Genomic DNA, 17,273 nt, shown 5'->3' on the forward strand with positions numbered 1-17,273 from the left:
GAATGGTAGTACAGTCCCAGAAGATCGGTACAGAAATGTCATTCCTGAAAATTTCTTCTGGATGCAAATATTTTAGGAGATATTATTTGAGTAAAGGACATTAAAAGCTGGCAAATTCCTTAATGTAAATTATCTGAAGTACCAGTATGGAACAAGGCTGAGAGCTCTACATAACTAACATCAGGGAAAAGCTATTTGAGTGAAGTAATGCTGTTTTTGTCTTTTTAAAAATCTAATGTGTCAGAAGCTGAAAGTGTAGGATTATGTAAATTGACAACAAATACTATGTTTGGTGGCAGACAAACCTCTCTGATTGTGTCCCCAGATAAAGCTGGGTTGATGGGTTAATTTCAGTTCAAATACAAAGAAACTAAGGATAAAAATATGTGATGGTGTAAATCGAGAAATAACAGGAAGAAAAGCTGAAGTGTACTCCAAGCAGAATTTATTAGAAGTCTATTCAAGAAAAAACACAGATCCTTTGCTTATAAGAATTTAAAGTCAATTACCTGAAAGCCAGGTATGAAAAACTTGTATTTTTAAAAATCAGTTACAGAGTAGAAACAGTACTTTTTTAAATATCACAGGCAACAGATATTTGTCTTCCAGCATAAATGGCATCAAAGATAGGTATGAATCTCACAGCAAAGCTGCATGCAGATCTAAATTAAAATTGAAAGCTTTTGAAATATAAAGCTTTTGCCATGAAATCTGCAGTAATAAAGGTATGCTGCACAAAGATGTTTCTTTACCTTTGTCTTAATGACATTTTTCTGTAATAAAGTCATATGTACATTTAGATTTGGCTACTAAAACCATTAATAAATTTTTGCATAAAATGCTATTTTACAGAATTGCACTATCCAGGTGTGCTTATGGTAAGAGGGGCAAGTAAAGATGTTCTGTCTTATGAAAATGGCAAAGATCAAATGAAGAACTTTGATTTTTTTTTTAAATCAACACCAAAATGGTTCTGTACAAAAAAGTACAAAATGCTAGAGACTACTTACATAGTGATAAGATCAACCCTTTATCACAAGAAAAATGCAATAGAAGCCTTTACCATCTATAAGGTGCTGAAGAAACCAAATTTGAATTGTTTTGTATAAAGCCACAATTATCATCCTGTCTCGTAATTTCATATATTATTTTTGCTTACCTTCGCATAAGGAAAAAGAATGGTGTGTTCAGACATTTGTTTCATTCAGAAAAAAAATACTAAAATGTATCAGTTTTAATAGCTGTGACTTGGTTTTTGTGTGTACTATATTCCTAAACAAGAATTCAGATTTTGTTAACATATACATATATAGCTAGTGAAATAAAATCAGTACATCTGTGCATATTTTTTCAGGTGGCTATGTTAGAATACAATGTTGCACTAACACTGTTTGTTCTGTAAGCTTCATCTGATAAATAAAAACACTAACCTCTCAAATTCATGTTGCTGATTATTACAACAAATTTAGATATAGTCATGTAATGTTAGACACCAGTAGATCGCTATTGTTGTCTATCTTGATAGCTCATTGTCTCATCATTATCCACAAACTCTCAAGATTTCATGCCTCTTGCACTTCTTGAGTTTTAACAGAAAGCACTATAGCTTATTTCGAAAAAATAAGATTTAACCAATACAATCACACCCATCCAACACACTTGCAGTTCCCCCATTTTAACTACTCTTGCTTGACATTTTACAATCGCTGTGCATATGTTACAACATATAAGTGCAGGCAAAAAAAAAATCTATATTATAATTGTCATATATCGTAAACCAGGAGAATAGGCAAACTTGTGATACAGCAGAGTGAAAGCAACGTAAGTTGCCAAGCTAAAAAGAATGTGGACACAACTTTTTATTTTTTTTAAAAAGTAAGCAACTTTGTCTTTGTACCAGGTGGAAGCTAAGAATCAAATTTTTGCATAGCATTTAATGCTAGTACCACAAATGTCCCAAACAATGCAGATTTTCCCATGGTGAGTCACCTGTGTACCTTCCATCAAGGTTTTCCTATTCCTTTGTTGCTAATGGGGACGGGGGGGGGGGGGGGACTAAAGCAGAAAAAAGTACTTAAATGTTGAAACGATTCCTCTTGTTTCATAAAAGCTTAGTTATTCATACACTGTAGTCGTTGCTGTAATACTGCTGGAACGGTTTGGCAGATGAGGATGGGGATGATGATGAACTAGATGACCTTTATTTGAGACTGCAAAGCAAGAAAACAGAAGGCCTGTTGTAGCATGTTTTCTAGCCGCTTTATGCAGATGTGTTGCAGAGATGCATAAATAAGTAGGGGGAAAAATTCACAGCCTCTTGACATAGTTTCCAGGGAAAGTACCAAAGAATTTGGTTCTTCTTGAGGTTCCTGAAAGTAGAAGTAATAAATGAAAGATGACAGTAAGAAATAACTATGCATGTGTGGCCTTTAAATTTTGTTTTCAGTTTATGAAATTTCATTAGCACTACAAATATTAGGACAGGAGAGACTTTTTATGCTTGTAGAAAGCCAAACTGACCCTGTGCATTGCATAGCTTGATGAATTACATTTCCCAGTCGCAAACTGTTATCAGCTTAAAATATGATGAAGGGAAAGCAACTACAAGATGCATAGTTATGTTATTTTATTTCAATTATGTGTATCCAGATTATAATTTGTAATAATTTTAACATAATAAAATATTGACCTAGTAACTTTGAGAGTTATCTAACAATATTAATTGTAATGAAATAATCTGGCATAAGGGTGGATGTCATCAGCAGTTCTGTAGGATTTCCAAAATAATTTAGGATTAGCAGGACAAGTATAAAATATTTTTTTAGTTTATGTAAAATGTTTGGAGTGATCAAGTCAACTTTCTTTGGTCCCATTTCTGAAACCCTTATTCAGAGAGAGTAATACTTACTTACATGAGTAGTCCCATTGAAATCTATGGGATAATTATGTGAATAAATTCCACTCAGTCTAGGTGAAGGTTGCATGATAGTGCTCTTCATTAAATAAGTGGGATGCTACCTATTGACTTCAGAGGGCTTTGGATCAGGCTAGTCCCCAAAGACTTCAGCATAATCAGGGTTATTCTAACTGGCAAATTGATTGTAATTTGGCATTCATAACGCATCAAATTATACAATTATCTAAATATAAGAAAACAATGAGGGCAGCAAATATTTCTGAAATTAAAAAAAAAACAAACCAACCAAAATAAAACATACCCACAAACCATCCATCATCACACTTTTCCATCACATCAATGATATCTCCCTCCCTGAGCTCCAGTTCATCTTCGTTCCTAGGAGTATAGTTATATAGAGCCTGAAACCTTAAACAGGACAAATAGTGTGTTTTAAAAAAATAAGTTCTTTTCACCTTTACTTAGCTCGAGGAGCTTGTCAAACATTTAATTAACTTTCAAGGTAACACACTCCACTAAAAACTACAACATTGCTATTGGAAAACAGCAATGCAGGAAACTTTTGCCTGCATAAGTACTTATGGGACTAGGTCCAGAATGGAATTCAGAGCATAGTTTATGTAAAAGACAACGCATGTGAGATTACTAAATTGTTTACAGTGGGATTCATACAGCTATGCAATCTAACTGAAAATGCTAATACACAAATCCTCTCAACTCTATTCTGAGAAGGCATGAAGCATTTGAGAAAGAGTTAGGTGGGAAAAGAAAGATGAGGGTGGAGTAGCCATGGCCTAAAGGAGAGGGGGAAAGAGTAAAATGATGTGGCGGGGGGGGGGGAGAAATTAAGATGCTGGTCCCAATATCTTAGGAGATAAACTAACTTCTCCCACTTCCTCCTATGGTGTATGTCCCTTTTGCACCTCCTGGATTCTGGGTCTGGCTAGCCATGTACTTGGCCCTCACTGTAAATCAGAGCAGCCTCAGAGGCTGAACAGATAAAATAAAAATAGATGGAAATGGAGAAAGTGGGAGAGAAAAGGAAGGGAAAAAATGAAAAAAGTACTGTATATCCCTGGCAGAAAAGAAACGCTAAAAGGAAGGCACATACTAGGAATGAGTGGAACATTAGACATTTCACCTGGTTAATTTATTGTTTTACATTTTTGAGTGACCTTAGTTGTCATGAATGTAATAGCTTGAATCAGGCCGTACGTAAGACAAACTGTGCTAGCTTTCACAAACAGGTTTTTCATTCTGCTGCATTTCTACCTTACAGTACGCTCTACTTTTTCAATCCTGGCCTTTCAGTTACATGATGATGTATGTGATGGATAAATGGCAAGAGAAATGAGACCACCAAACTCATTTTCTTTCAGTCCCTGTGTTAGAGGTGAAAGAATAGTGTATTAAGTTATTAGGGCTAGATGGTGCTTATACAATAGTCCTGCATAAGGAGTCACATGTAATTGCAGCAGCCGAGGAGCATCCCAGGGATGGAATTCCTTCCTTTCTTCTCTACAGTCTTCTTTCTCCAGGAAGGGGAACAGTCTCCTATTGGTCCCAATAGCAGATTACAACAACTCTTACTGTGCCAGTTGGCGTACTGTGGGGATGTAGTCAAGATCCCCCCACATTCCACTATGCTTCTTTGCCCATTCCATGTCCATCTATGCAGGGCTGAGCATACAGCTTACCCCTCTGGCATACAGTAGAAACACAGGGATGCTACAAAGCAGTATGTGTGTAGGTTTTTATGTTCTCTTATGCTGAGCTCTAATCTGGCTCTTTGGATGATATGAGTGCCTAAAACTTCCTCCAACCTAACAAAATTCCCATTGGCTTCAAGGAATTCCGAACTGGGTGATTAATTTTTCTGGTGGTGGGGTCTATAAGTCAGTGCTGAAAATTAATGGAATAATGCTCTGCCTGAACAGATTTAAATGGGAGTTAGGTGCCCTGGCACTTATAAAAACCCTCTAAGTGTCTGTGCGCATCTTTAGGCTTGTAAAAATGTGGCCCTTTGGCACAGGGCTTAAGTCTCATTTCATTGCAAGTCAGTGAGACTTAGGCTACCTGGGCCTGATACAAAGCTCTTTCTGAAGCCAACAGAATAACTCCTATTGACTCCAATTGGTTTTGGATCAGGACCAGAGTGCCCAAGTCACTTTTGAAAACTGAATTTAAGAGCCTAAGTCACTTAGATGCTTTTGAAATTTTTACCCTTTATCTAGTTTTATCACTTGTTCATGCCAAGGTCCCTGGTAAGATATGATGTTGCATTCTTGTTATCAACTTCATTCACTTCCTACATTTTGCTCACTTTCCTAATCCTGAAGGATCCCTTGACAAACAATAATTTACAGGAGATAATTCAGGGCCAGTGTAGCAGACAAGCTGAATTATTATTCTTTATAACTGACATTCTGCTCAAGAAATCTGAAAATGAAGGAATCACAAAATGACCATGAACTGGTTTTTAAATTAATTTCCATCTTAACTGTAAAACATGGAGCAATGTAGCAGTTTTTGTGTGTAGCTACTCTATAGTACATTTATCTTCATTTGTGAGATAATATCCCTTCATAATTCAGTTTTGCCATCACGGATTTCCTGGATGTCTTTCAACAGTATTTAGCTAACTGTGTTATCCTATGATTCTACTAGCTAGTTTACTGATTCCTTGGAAAATATGCTGGCTATTGTTCCCCTTCTTTAAGTGCCAATGTTGTATCTCTGGTTAAGTAGATAAGAAATATACTTACGGTTCCCCCCCACTGTGTATGTTTTCATGAGCAAACACAGGGCGCTGTGGCTGTAATGAAATGATTGGAAATGTAATAAAGATTTAAAATTGTTACTAATTTAAGTATAATTTGGATACTGGCATGATACATATTCTGTTTTAAAAGATAAAGAAAAGAGCAAGCACTAGAACTTTTACAGGTTTAAAGACTAGATTATTTTGAAGGACATAGTGAAAATTAAAAAAAGAACAGCTTTTAATTTATCCAGTCTAAATCTTTTCGTGCTGAAGGAAAAGGTCAGAGTTGAGCCCGATTACTTTTTCAAATATCACTAACAGTGCAGGAATGGAGATACCATGAAACTCAAATGCAAATAATGCCTGTTTTACAATCTTTGCCTGAAGTGTGTTCTCAGACAAAACAGGAACCAAAAATCATTCTTAACAGTGAAGTATGAGCATCCATTCATTATGATTTATCTAGACAAACAATATTCCTACATACACTTTTAAAAGAATCAAACTAATTATGTCGACATGTAGTTTAGAAGGGAAAAGTTGGCAGATATTTCCAGTGCAATGACCTTTTAAGAGTTACCTTCCTTTTTAAATTAGCACCACCCCAATATGTAACAGATGCTTTTAATATTGGAAGTGAAAAACCTTAACTTCCTAAAAAAAATCACACCATGTTATGAACAAATAGAAGCCATTTGTTTATATCTATCTATATCTATATCCACATTAGACTCAATCCAGAAAAGATGGAGGACATGCTGGTTGGAGGAGGAAAGCAATAATTATTATTGTGATTATGCTGTCTATTAGTGGAGGCTGCCCTCCCCTCACCAAAGAAATTTGCAGTCTGGAAGTACTTTGGAAATCTTAACTGGTCTTTGATACCTAGGTACCAAAGATAACTCACTCCATATGTTCTCCTATGATTTAATTAAGAGTTAGTGGACTTTTTTTTTTTTTGATGTCATGGACGTTATCATATTTGTCCATACTTTTGTCTTCTCTAGGTTTGACTATTCCAGTCCACTTTATTTTAGGTTACTCTTAAGCTCACTATGAAGCTTCAAATAGGGAAAAACAATGTTTTGTTTACTTGCAGTAACGAAGAAACACAGTATGATGTCATTGCTTCTGTGCTCTGGAACTGCACTGGTTTCTCAACTGCTCCTGATGAAATTCAGGAGGTGGTCTTCTTTCTATAAATGGTTACATATTTAGGGACCTGCCTACCTGAAGTGACTACTCAAGGGGCCAACACAAATTTGTGCTTGTTAACGATGGTCTTCTAATAAAGATGGAATAGAATGGTACACTGTAGTTTTAAGCATACCGTGGGATAGTCTCTAGTAACAAGTGATTGCCAAATAAGAGAGTGACATCTTGTCCAGATTTCAGTGTATCTCAAAAAATTGGTAATTTTTAAATGTTTATTCTCATAGAGTTGCTGCCTCTCAACAGCTACATAAGCATCTGGGGCACTAAGGAATAAAGCCATGGGAGACAGTGTCTTCCTGATGACTCTGTAGGTGGGGTGGTATCCTCCCTAGCAGAGTGGGCAAACTACATAGCATGAGTTCACTGCTGTCAGTTTCCATATGGGACTATTTCTAATTCTAATGGGCACAGAACCCCAGCAACCTCCTACACCACGGCCAACTCCTGGAACAGGCCAACGTGGCCCTGCGGGGGACATGTGGCTCCGCCCACTGCCCCTCTCTGCAGGTACTGCCCCCCACAGCTTCCATTGGCCACAGTTCCCTGTTCCTGGCCAATGGGAGCTGCAAGAGCAGTGCATGGTGACCTCTTCTGGGAGCAGCATGGGGCCAGGACAGGAAGGGAGCCTGCCTTAGTGGCAGCCCTGCTGCACCACTGTACTTTTAGCAGCTGGAGAGTGTGATTGACTGGGAGAGTTTCCAGGATCGACCAGTCGATTGCTGTCGACCGCTTGGTGACCACTGCTTTATACACTGACAACTCTCAATCTTAATTAATTACTAATAGTGTTGCCAGAGCTAAGCAAATCAAACTAAAGAGTTCAGAGACAGCCAGCCACACACCTTTTAAAAAAGATAACAAAAAAACTACTTCAGTGTTCTCCTCTCACAGAGTCTCTTCACAGCCATGTCTATTTTTTCCATCTGATTTTAAAAAAAAACAACCACCAAAAACATGCATCACTAGGTAATTTTAAAGCAAGCTTTTAGGTTAGGTAAAATGATGGTCTATCACTCTTGAAAGAGTCCCCTTAGCCAGTTTTCAAACTGGAACGGTCCTATGATTTGACAATTGCATCTATAATAGAAACTGATCCACCACATGAATATACAAGATTTCAAACAAAATAGTTATTTAAAGGTGGTGGGTTTTTTCCTTTTCTTGAGAAGCCCTTTGTACCTGGGGTGGATAAATACAAATTCTTCCCTCTACAAACACTTTGATCCATTTCAAAGCCCCTACTCCTTGTCCACCATCCTTATAGTTGAAGAAGACTGGACAAAACTCTCTTTGCAGCCCAATTTGTCATGTGATTGTAGACAACTTTCTCCTTTGTTGCTAGGCACATGACTGCCTGAGTATTTTGCAGCACTCCCAGTGCAAAAATCGTAACATAAAAAACAAATTGATATGTAGTGTTGCTAGCTGTCCGAGTAGAATACATACAGATTTATACTGAAGCTAACAAGTTAAGCCACATTTTGATTAAGGGTTACAAATTGCACATTATAATCATCACAGTTTTTCATTTAGCTAAAGTTACACAATGTTAATGTTGCACCCAAGGTTATTTTTAAATTAGTGCACACAATTTATTGGAGAGAACATTAGAAACAGTCTCAATATCATGTTTATAGAGTTTAGGGCCAGATTTTCAAAGGTATTTAGCTGCCTAAAGAGACAGCGGCATCTAGTGGATTTGCAAAAGTCTATCTCCCATAAGAGTTAGACACTTAAGACTTTTGAAAATCCCACTAAGCACAGAGCTGCATATTTAGTTGCCTAAATATCTTTGAAAATCTGTCCCTACATGTTTGTCTATCCTTCCTGATATAAATTCTGTTTATGTGATAGGCATAAAACATTCTTAAAGTATCTTTGTTTTTATGTCATCTAATGGTGAGACATTCAAATGATAAAACAAAACGTATTATCTGACTGTGGTAAACACTCATCAAAATCTGACTGATCAAGCAGAAATGGGAACAAGTATTGGGACTGGATTCAATACGTGCTCCTGACCTATGCTCTATCTGCCCTTCTGCAAACCCTTGAATGTGATTTGAATACCAGTGGCAGGCTCCATGTACTTCTCTTTTAAACTCCTATTGATGAGTTGTTGTTAATTTGTTTTGGGTTTTTTTTTTGCAAACAATAAAGGGTAACATCCTTAAAAACAATATTATAAATGACTGAATACCTTGAACATATGCCAAATGAGGAAAAAATGAGTCAAGCAATGTATACTACTACTGTTGTCTTCTCCATGTAATTCCAACGCGTCTCTGTTAAATAGAGTATCTCTGCTTAAGTCAGATAATGTTGACATGACAGAGTGTAAAATGCATTGGTACTCAAGGCAAGAGATAATTTTACATTCCAGACTTAATTAGAAATAATAGTATTTAGCAAATACATAATACTTTACATATTCACAGAACTGTAGAAACAAATAATAAAGCATCACAATGTCCTTGCAAGGTAAATAGGGACTTTGATCTCCATTGTTTAGATGCAGAAACACAAAGAAAGGCTAGGCAGAGACTAGTCTATGTCAGGTAAGGAGCAGAGCTGGGATGACAAACCAGGAAACCTAGACCCTCAGGGCTTGGCTACACTTGTGAGTTGGAGCTCATTAAAGCAGCCCTGGGTGCCCTAAGTCACGACCCGTCCATATGTCTACACTGCAGTTAAAAACCTGTGGCTGGCCTATGTCAGCTGACTTGGGCTTGCAGGGCCTGGGCTAAGGGGTTAATGTTTCATTGCAGCGTAGACTTCTGGGCTCATGGTGGAGCCTGGACTCTAGGCCCCTGCAAGGTGGGAGGGTCCCAGAGCTTGGGCTCCAGTCCTAGTCTAGAAGTCTACACTGCAATCAAACAGTCCAACAGCCTGAGCCCTGCAACCCTGAGTCAGCCGGCATGAGCCAGCTGCAGATTTTTAATTGCAGTGCAGACATACCCTCAGGCAATAGAGTGATTGGGGTCGCAGAGGGACTTATGCCTTGGCTACACTTGCATGTTATACCACAGTAAAGCCTCTCAGAGCACTCTACCTTACTCCCCATCCACACTGGCAAGACACAAAGAGCGCTCTGACTCCCCGGCTGGAGCACTCCTGGTAGTCCACCTCCCCAACAGGATTAACAGCTGTTGCATATTGGATGAGACGCTTCAGTGCCAGTGTAAACGAGAAGTAACATTTCAACGCTCTAGCTGGCCTCCAGAAACGTCCCATAATCCCCTTAACTGAAGTGGCCTCTCTTGTCTTTGAACTCGGGACGCGGAAGTGTCCATTCAAAGCTCCGTTTCGGAGTGCCGGATGCTTATCTGGTCTGAGAAAAAAACAAACAGCTAATGTTTGCTTTGAGTGAGTGAGAGAGAGGCAGGGGGGTCTGAATTTCCAAGACAGCGTGTTGACATACACTCAGCACCCCAGAAACCCACCCTCTCCCCTCCCCTACACTCCCTGTCATACTCCACCCATTTGAAAAGCATGTTGCAGCCACTTGAATGCTGGGATAGCTGCCCATAAATGCACTGCTCCCAGTGCAGCTGCAAGTGCTGCAAATGTGGCCACAACAGTGCGCTTTCAGCTCTCAGTGTGGACAGACTGGAACGCTTTTCCTAGTGAGCTCTCCGAAGGCTAGTTTAGCTTAAAGCGCTCTACAGCTGCAAGTGTAGCTAAGCCCTCAGAGTTTCTAGATTCCAATTCCCATGGCTCAGTTTACTAGACCATATTGCCTCCTGTGTAGGAGTAAAAGATTTAGGACTTTAATTTCAACAGTGCACAATTACAACTGTCTGCATGAACATATACACAACTGCACACCTCATTTGCATGTATGGTTACTGCAACTGTGTCTGCATGTAAGGCATTTTGGCATGCTGATGGCTAATTGGGGCACATATGGTAACTGACATGCAAATTAGGTGTGCAATTGTGGGTGCCTAGTCTGGGAATTAAGCCCATAAAGAATACACAACACATCATACTGCTCAGTATAGCATCCTTATACTGTTTTTTGCATCCTATCATGCGGAGTAACATAGGACCTAAACCTTCTCTCTACTTTAGTGGGAATGGAATCTATCCTCTAATTTGCCTCCTAACAAGCAATATCACTACCACCTAATTTCTGGTTCACTACCCCCTACCACCTAATTTCTGGTTTGTCTTTTTGTGATGTCTCTGGTACATACCAGTTCAATGGGAAATAGGGTTGCCAACTGTCTAATTGCACAAACCCAAACACCCTTCCCCAAGGCCATGCCCCTGCCCCTTCTGAGGCTCTTCCCCCATCCTCACTCACTTTCACCAGGCTGGGGTAGGGGGTTGGAGTGTGTGAGGGGGTGCGGGCTCTGGGAGGGAGTTTGGGTGCGGGAGGGAGCTGGAGCAGGGGGTTAGGGTGTGTGGGGGTTCGGCGGTGCTTACCTTGGGTACCTCGGGGGGAGGCACGTCTGGCAGCAGCTCCAAGGCTCATGGGCGGCCAGGTGGCTCTGCATTCTGCTGCTGCCTGCAGGCACCGCCCCCGCAGCTCCCATTGGCCATGGTTCCCCGTTTCCGGCTTATGGGAGCTGCGGAGTCGGTACTTGGGGCAGGGGCAGCATGTAGAGACCCATTGGCCACCCCTCCTCTTAGGAGCTGCTGTCGGGCATGTCACCGCTTCCAGGAATGACGCAGAGCCAGGGCAAGTACGGGGAGCCTACCATAGCCCCGCTGCACTGGCAGACTTTTAGCAGCCTAAAATCTCCCAGATTGGCTTCAGTAGCCTCTGGGAGATCAAGCCTGATTCTGAGAGACTTCTGGCCAAACTGGGAGGGTTGGCAACCCTAATGGGAAACAAGGATCCAGCGAAACTATGGAAACACGAATATCTTGTTGGGGGAGGAGAATACACCTCCCCTACACATAGCAGACAGAGGGAGGGAGACAAATGTAAAATCAAAGGGCAACTGCACAGCAAGAGATCTCTATGCAGGGCCAGCTCCAGGCACAAGCAAACAAACAGGTACTTGGGACGTCCAATGGGAAGGGGTGGCACATCCAGGTCTTCAGCAGCAATTCATTGGCGGGTCCCTCAGTCTGTCTTGGAGTGAAGGACTCATCGCCAAATTGCCACTGAGGAATGAAGCGGTGCAACTGAGCTGCTGCTGAAATGCTGCCGATCGTGGCTTCCCCTCCCCTCACCCCTTCACTGCTTGGGGCAACAAAAAAGCCTGAGCCGGCCCTGTCTCTATGCTTCCTTGCAAATCCATTCTGCTATCAACAGTAAGAGGCAAAAGCAGTCTCAGATGCTTTTGAGACAAAGCATACTGAATGTTAAGATACACATATAAAGCATTTTGGTCCTAACCAAAAAACCCAGCATACTATACCACAAATTATATGTTCATTTAGAATCTTCTTGAATATTAGAGCACAAAATATAAGACCAATGCATACACTCTGTAAATAATTTGATCTTTAGGTTTAATACAATAGATGTATTATGTATAATGACTGTTATGAAGGGAAACGCTGAAGAGAATCACAGTTGCAAATAGCAGTGCTGGAGAAAACATGATATCAAGTCAGTGCAGCACACACATTGCTATGGCAACAAAATATTTTCAAAAGAAGAATATGAATGCAAAAAAAAATCAAGGAATATTGAACACATTGCAAAAGCCATATTACATGCAATAAAATCTAGGTTTTTTTGGCTATAAAAAGGACATTTTAATAATCTGGAAAAGCTTTGAAACAAGAGGAGCCATTTAGAAAATAGTTAGAAAAACAGACTAACTTATGTAAAGAATTCTGTCATTTTTGATGTTTTGTGAACACTGGGCAATCCAGTGGAAATATAATACACAACAGAACTGTAACATAAGGTGCTGTCCACAAAGAATTTCATTATGATTTTATGCAAATCATTTTTGTAGTTTGACAGCAGCATTGCAGCACAGCAGGAATGAAACGCAGCGTACTGATAGTATTCAAACACATGTTATCAAACAAAGAACGGGAGACTAGCTATTTAAACTCCTTATGCTAGGGGAGAATGCTGACATCACACACTGGGCATTCAGTACCATACCCTGTGTGAATAACTGTGACCTCTGACAGGTGAGTTGCAGGATCTCTTAGTCATCACAGGGCTACGAGGAGGTTTACCCATAACAAATATCTCTCTTTTTAAATCAGCCTGGAAAAACCATAAAAATTGTATAAGTTCATAGCTTAAGTACAAAGCCCTACAGGTGATTTTTGCTGCTTTGTTTGCTCATTCAAATTGGACATGCTAATTCTTTAATTAAAAAGGCCCATGTGTTAAAATGCAAAGAACAAGCTGATCTGTTAGTCCAGCACACCTGTGCTGTTGCTATTGTATCACCTGCAGCATTGTTTAGTTGCTCTGGCTGTTACACTGACATTTACAACTACAACTTGCAAGATTATTCACCCATGACCCTTTTGGGGATATGATCTAGCACTGCAAATTTAAATATTGAAGTGACTATTAATAATATAGAACACTCAAAAGCACACAGCAGGAGGTTCATAGCGAACAGGGAAATACTAGCAACTGATATTATAGCCCTTTGACATTAAACTGAAAGCACTGCTGACATCTGACTTGCTTTCTGAGTGCATGTTTAAGGCAGTGGAGGATGATAAATAAAAGGATATCAGTTAGGCTGGTGCCTATGTAAATTAGCTTTCAAAGCTAATTGTTTCATGGAAATCAAAACTTGTAAGACAAAGGGGATGTGAAGAAAATGAGAATTATTTGTGAGGAAATGGTGAAGTGTAATATCCTAACTGGAAGTCTGGTCCTTTGGATTTTGTGAAGAGTTGTTATTGAAATGTTTGTACATCTACTCGGAGTGAACAATGGGCTCCTTTTACAAATTGGAAGAGTGAACAAGAAAGAAATGCAAAAGAAGCCTTAGACGGGGGCCAAGAAGGGAGAAAAACACCTTAAGATTCCCTTTGTGGGGTTTCTTCTGATTTCTTCCTTCAGAAAACGAGGTTTTCTCCACCATGGAAGAGTCTTGGGTTTGTCTTCCAAGCCTTATGGATATCTAAGGATCTGCTGGAAATCTTGCACCAGGCCTGGCTCCCTTAAAGGGGGTTCCACAGTGTGACAGGTTCACTGCTACATACTGTGGATGTGGAGGATGTGTTGCATAATGTTCTCCTTGACCCCAAGCCTGCCCATTGCTTGGGCCACATGCTCCCTGCTCTAACATCCAGGACTAAGAAACACAGTGCTGCTTAGGAAACTGACCTGCCTCCCACTGTGCGGGCAAGGGGTGATCAGTTTGTCAAAGGACTTTTCCATGTGTGGATCAAGAGGGCATACACTACCTTTAAATACTTACATTCTCCCTGCAAGATATAAGGCTCTAAAAGAATGAAAACATTAAAGAGTTAAAAATCAAAGAGTTAAAATAAATGTTGTAGTTTTGTATATTTTTAATGAGACAGGCATAGACTTGATTTGACTTGCCACTATCATCTCCCCAATGCTTTTATAATCACACAGGGAAGATTTTCAAAGGACAGATAGGCACCTAACTCCCACGAAAAGTCAATGGGAGTTGGAAACTTAAGACACAGAGGCCTCATCTTCCCTGTGAAAAAAAGATGTGTCTTTGAGTGTGCTAACACATGCTGACTAATTCAAGGTAAAATCTTAGTGACTACATAAGACAATTTGTAGTTTTCACACAAGTTAAGGCCTATGGGGGAGCCTAATCTTTGTGTCAACCTGCTAACTCATGTGAAAACTACGAACTGTCTTGTCTTCACTAGGATTTTACCTCAATTTAGTTAATTTGTCATCTAACTTGAGCTAAAACTACACCTTTTTTTCCAGTGATGGCGAGGCCTACTGCCCCTTTAAAAATCCTACCTAGAGCTTCTTGTATTTCACTGTCCTGAGTCTCATCTAAGGGTACTGACAAGCTTCTACACACATCTGTGAACCAACCCTTTGTCCGACATGAGCAAAGTTATCACAATATCAGTCCTATTATTCCCTTTACCTTGTAGGGCTCTCTCATCCTGAACAACTTTCCCTCATCTTGTGTATTTTAGTTTTGTACTCTTTGATGTAATTAGTTGTTAAGAGACTTAAATGCCTGGCTTCTTAATACAGTAGCCAGGCAGTGTTCAGCATGTTACTCACTGATATACACAAGTGGAATGGGAATATGAACTACCCCTTCTTCTGAAATCCCAATTCACAGCCTAGAGATAGGGGGTTTGTGCTAGCCAAATGGATCAGTATAATGGTAAGCATTATACTTTTGACTTACTAAGAGTTGCTGGGATGTTAGTTCACCTGCCCATTGCTGTGCTCAATCTTTGCTGCTAGACATAGCAGACATTGCCTACTTATCAGAGACAGGAAGTGTTGTCTCCAGAACAGATACAGAGGGCTGATCAAAACTCATCAGTCAATGGGAGTCTTCCCATTGGTTTGGGCCTATGCTGATGACATTCACAGGGGGAATTGCTCACTGGCCTTCAAAGATAATCTAGAGTATGGAACAGGCAGAGAATGGGAGACGATCAAAAAAAGACACTGAAGAGTTGTGGATAGATCTCTGTAAGAAAAAAGAAACGGTCCTCTAGTTCTTATAATTGCTTAATCTTCATTGTCTTAAAATGAGACAATAAAATGTCCCTCTCTTGATAACTTGCACTTCTTATCCTTCATCACTTCCAATGAAAAGCAACAAAATAAAATCCAAAGTCAAAATTTATGCCCTGAGGTGTATGAACTTTCAGCTTGTTGTATCATTTAAAAGAGTGCGTATTTGTATTTCCTTTCATTTTGGATTAATTTGCCTTGTTAGGATATATTGATGAATGCTCAAATAATATGAAAAATCTCAAGATTCCCTAGAGATAATTTCAAAGACTTTATGCTTGTCGGTAACATTTTCTGAATTTTATTTGTTTTGATTTAGAACAAAAGCACTCATTCATAGGCTTTAAGTGTCCTGTCAGTTATTCAAAATTATATAACCAAAATGCAATACAATTAGTTCACCCTTTCTAGCAAGGTGCAGCACATGCTCAGTTATTACCAACCACATACTATGGCCACTACTACAATCCTCCCACTTCTCTTCAAAACCAACAAATGGCCGTTTTAGCATGCCCTCAAAGTAACCAAATCATGGCAATTTTTAGACCAGGGACAGGAGATTATTTCAGAGTCCCTGGGTCCTGAAGGAGTACATCCCAACCTGCAACTTCCTCTCTATTATAGGAAGGGGATCTTGCAACAGCATCTCTACTTACTGCAGATACAATACGTAGTGTATCACAGGGAGAGAGGTGGTCTCTTAGGTGAGAGAGCTGAAGCTGTTAACAATATCTCTTTCTCAGTGGGGGAAAAATGGAACACCTTAAATCTTGTTTAAAATCAATCAGTGTTTTTATGGTGATTTTTCTCTTTTCTGTTTAAATCAAATGTAATGCTCATGAAATGAACATCTCTGGAGCTTGACTCCTTCTGTGTACCCACTAAAGACCTAGAAAGCAAGTGACAATTTCAGACTTTTCTGCTATGCCCTGCCACAGTGCTTCAACCCTCATCTGGAAATGTGTCTTGAGAAGAGAAAGTTCCCCAATGGGTAATAAGTGTGATAGTGGTTATTGTAAAGTTCACATCTGCCCCTTAGGAATTGGACTGAAACTACAAACTCCTTTAGCACAACATCTGGTAACTTTTCAGTGGCCTAATGACCTAAAGCCTGATTCATCTCCTATTGCTGTGATCAGCAACCACCCATTGAATTCAATGAGAGCTAGATCAAACCCTAGTGTGGATTCAGACACATGATCTAGAGAGTAAAAGCTCCTACATCCTATACCTGAGCTATCCAGTTAATCTTTCCCTAAACTATCCAGTCCCTTCATGATAGTTTTTTCTTATTTGACATTGTTATTGAATTGGAAAGGCACTACGCTGCTTATAACATTTGAGCTAGCTACATGCTTATGCTACGAATATTAGTAACTCAGAAATTATATTTAAAAATGTAAAAAGATCAATTTCAGACTTGTTCCTTCTATTTGTCAAACACACATGGAGACATGCAGCAATTCACAGTCAACAAGTGCAGTTACCTTTAACTTTGGTGAGTTTATCTCCTGTCGGTATGAAAGTTTGGAAAGGAGAGGAGGTGAATGGGGAACAGCAGACTGAGAAGATGTGGAGACAGACTGAGAGGGAGGTGCCTTGGCAGAGTGAAATGGAGGACTAGAAGGAAGATGAGAAGGAGAAGCAGAAGGCCCTTGTGTCCCAGAGGAAAGTGGGGCTGGCTTAAAACATTTAAGAGAGACAAGTAATCATGCTGTACAACCATCAGTGAA

General features: G+C 39.7%; 1 protein-coding gene across 2 annotated transcripts in view; it reads right to left on the bottom strand.

Moving 5' to 3' along the window:
* Positions 1-428: 428 nt before the first annotated feature.
* The window catches only part of SORBS2 (sorbin and SH3 domain containing 2), a 240,325-nt gene continuing 223,480 nt past the window's right edge, over positions 429-17,273 (bottom strand). The window contains exons 25-29 of one of the 2 annotated variants that reach the window (XM_050947268.1): positions 17,028-17,222; positions 12,976-13,083; positions 5,683-5,732; positions 3,219-3,325; positions 429-2,369 (exon numbers count right to left, since the gene is read on the bottom strand). In XM_050947268.1, the coding sequence (XP_050803225.1) occupies positions 2,308-2,369; positions 3,219-3,325; positions 5,683-5,732; positions 12,976-13,083; positions 17,028-17,222 (522 nt within the window). In that variant the 3' untranslated portion in view covers positions 429-2,307. The remainder of the gene's footprint in view (positions 2,370-3,218; positions 3,326-5,682; positions 5,733-12,975; positions 13,084-17,027; positions 17,223-17,273) is intronic. The other variant, XM_050947269.1, reaches the window with a different exon arrangement.

Source organism: Gopherus flavomarginatus, chromosome 3 (assembly GCF_025201925.1).
Source record: "Gopherus flavomarginatus isolate rGopFla2 chromosome 3, rGopFla2.mat.asm, whole genome shotgun sequence".
NCBI lineage: Eukaryota > Metazoa > Chordata > Testudines > Testudinidae > Gopherus > Gopherus flavomarginatus.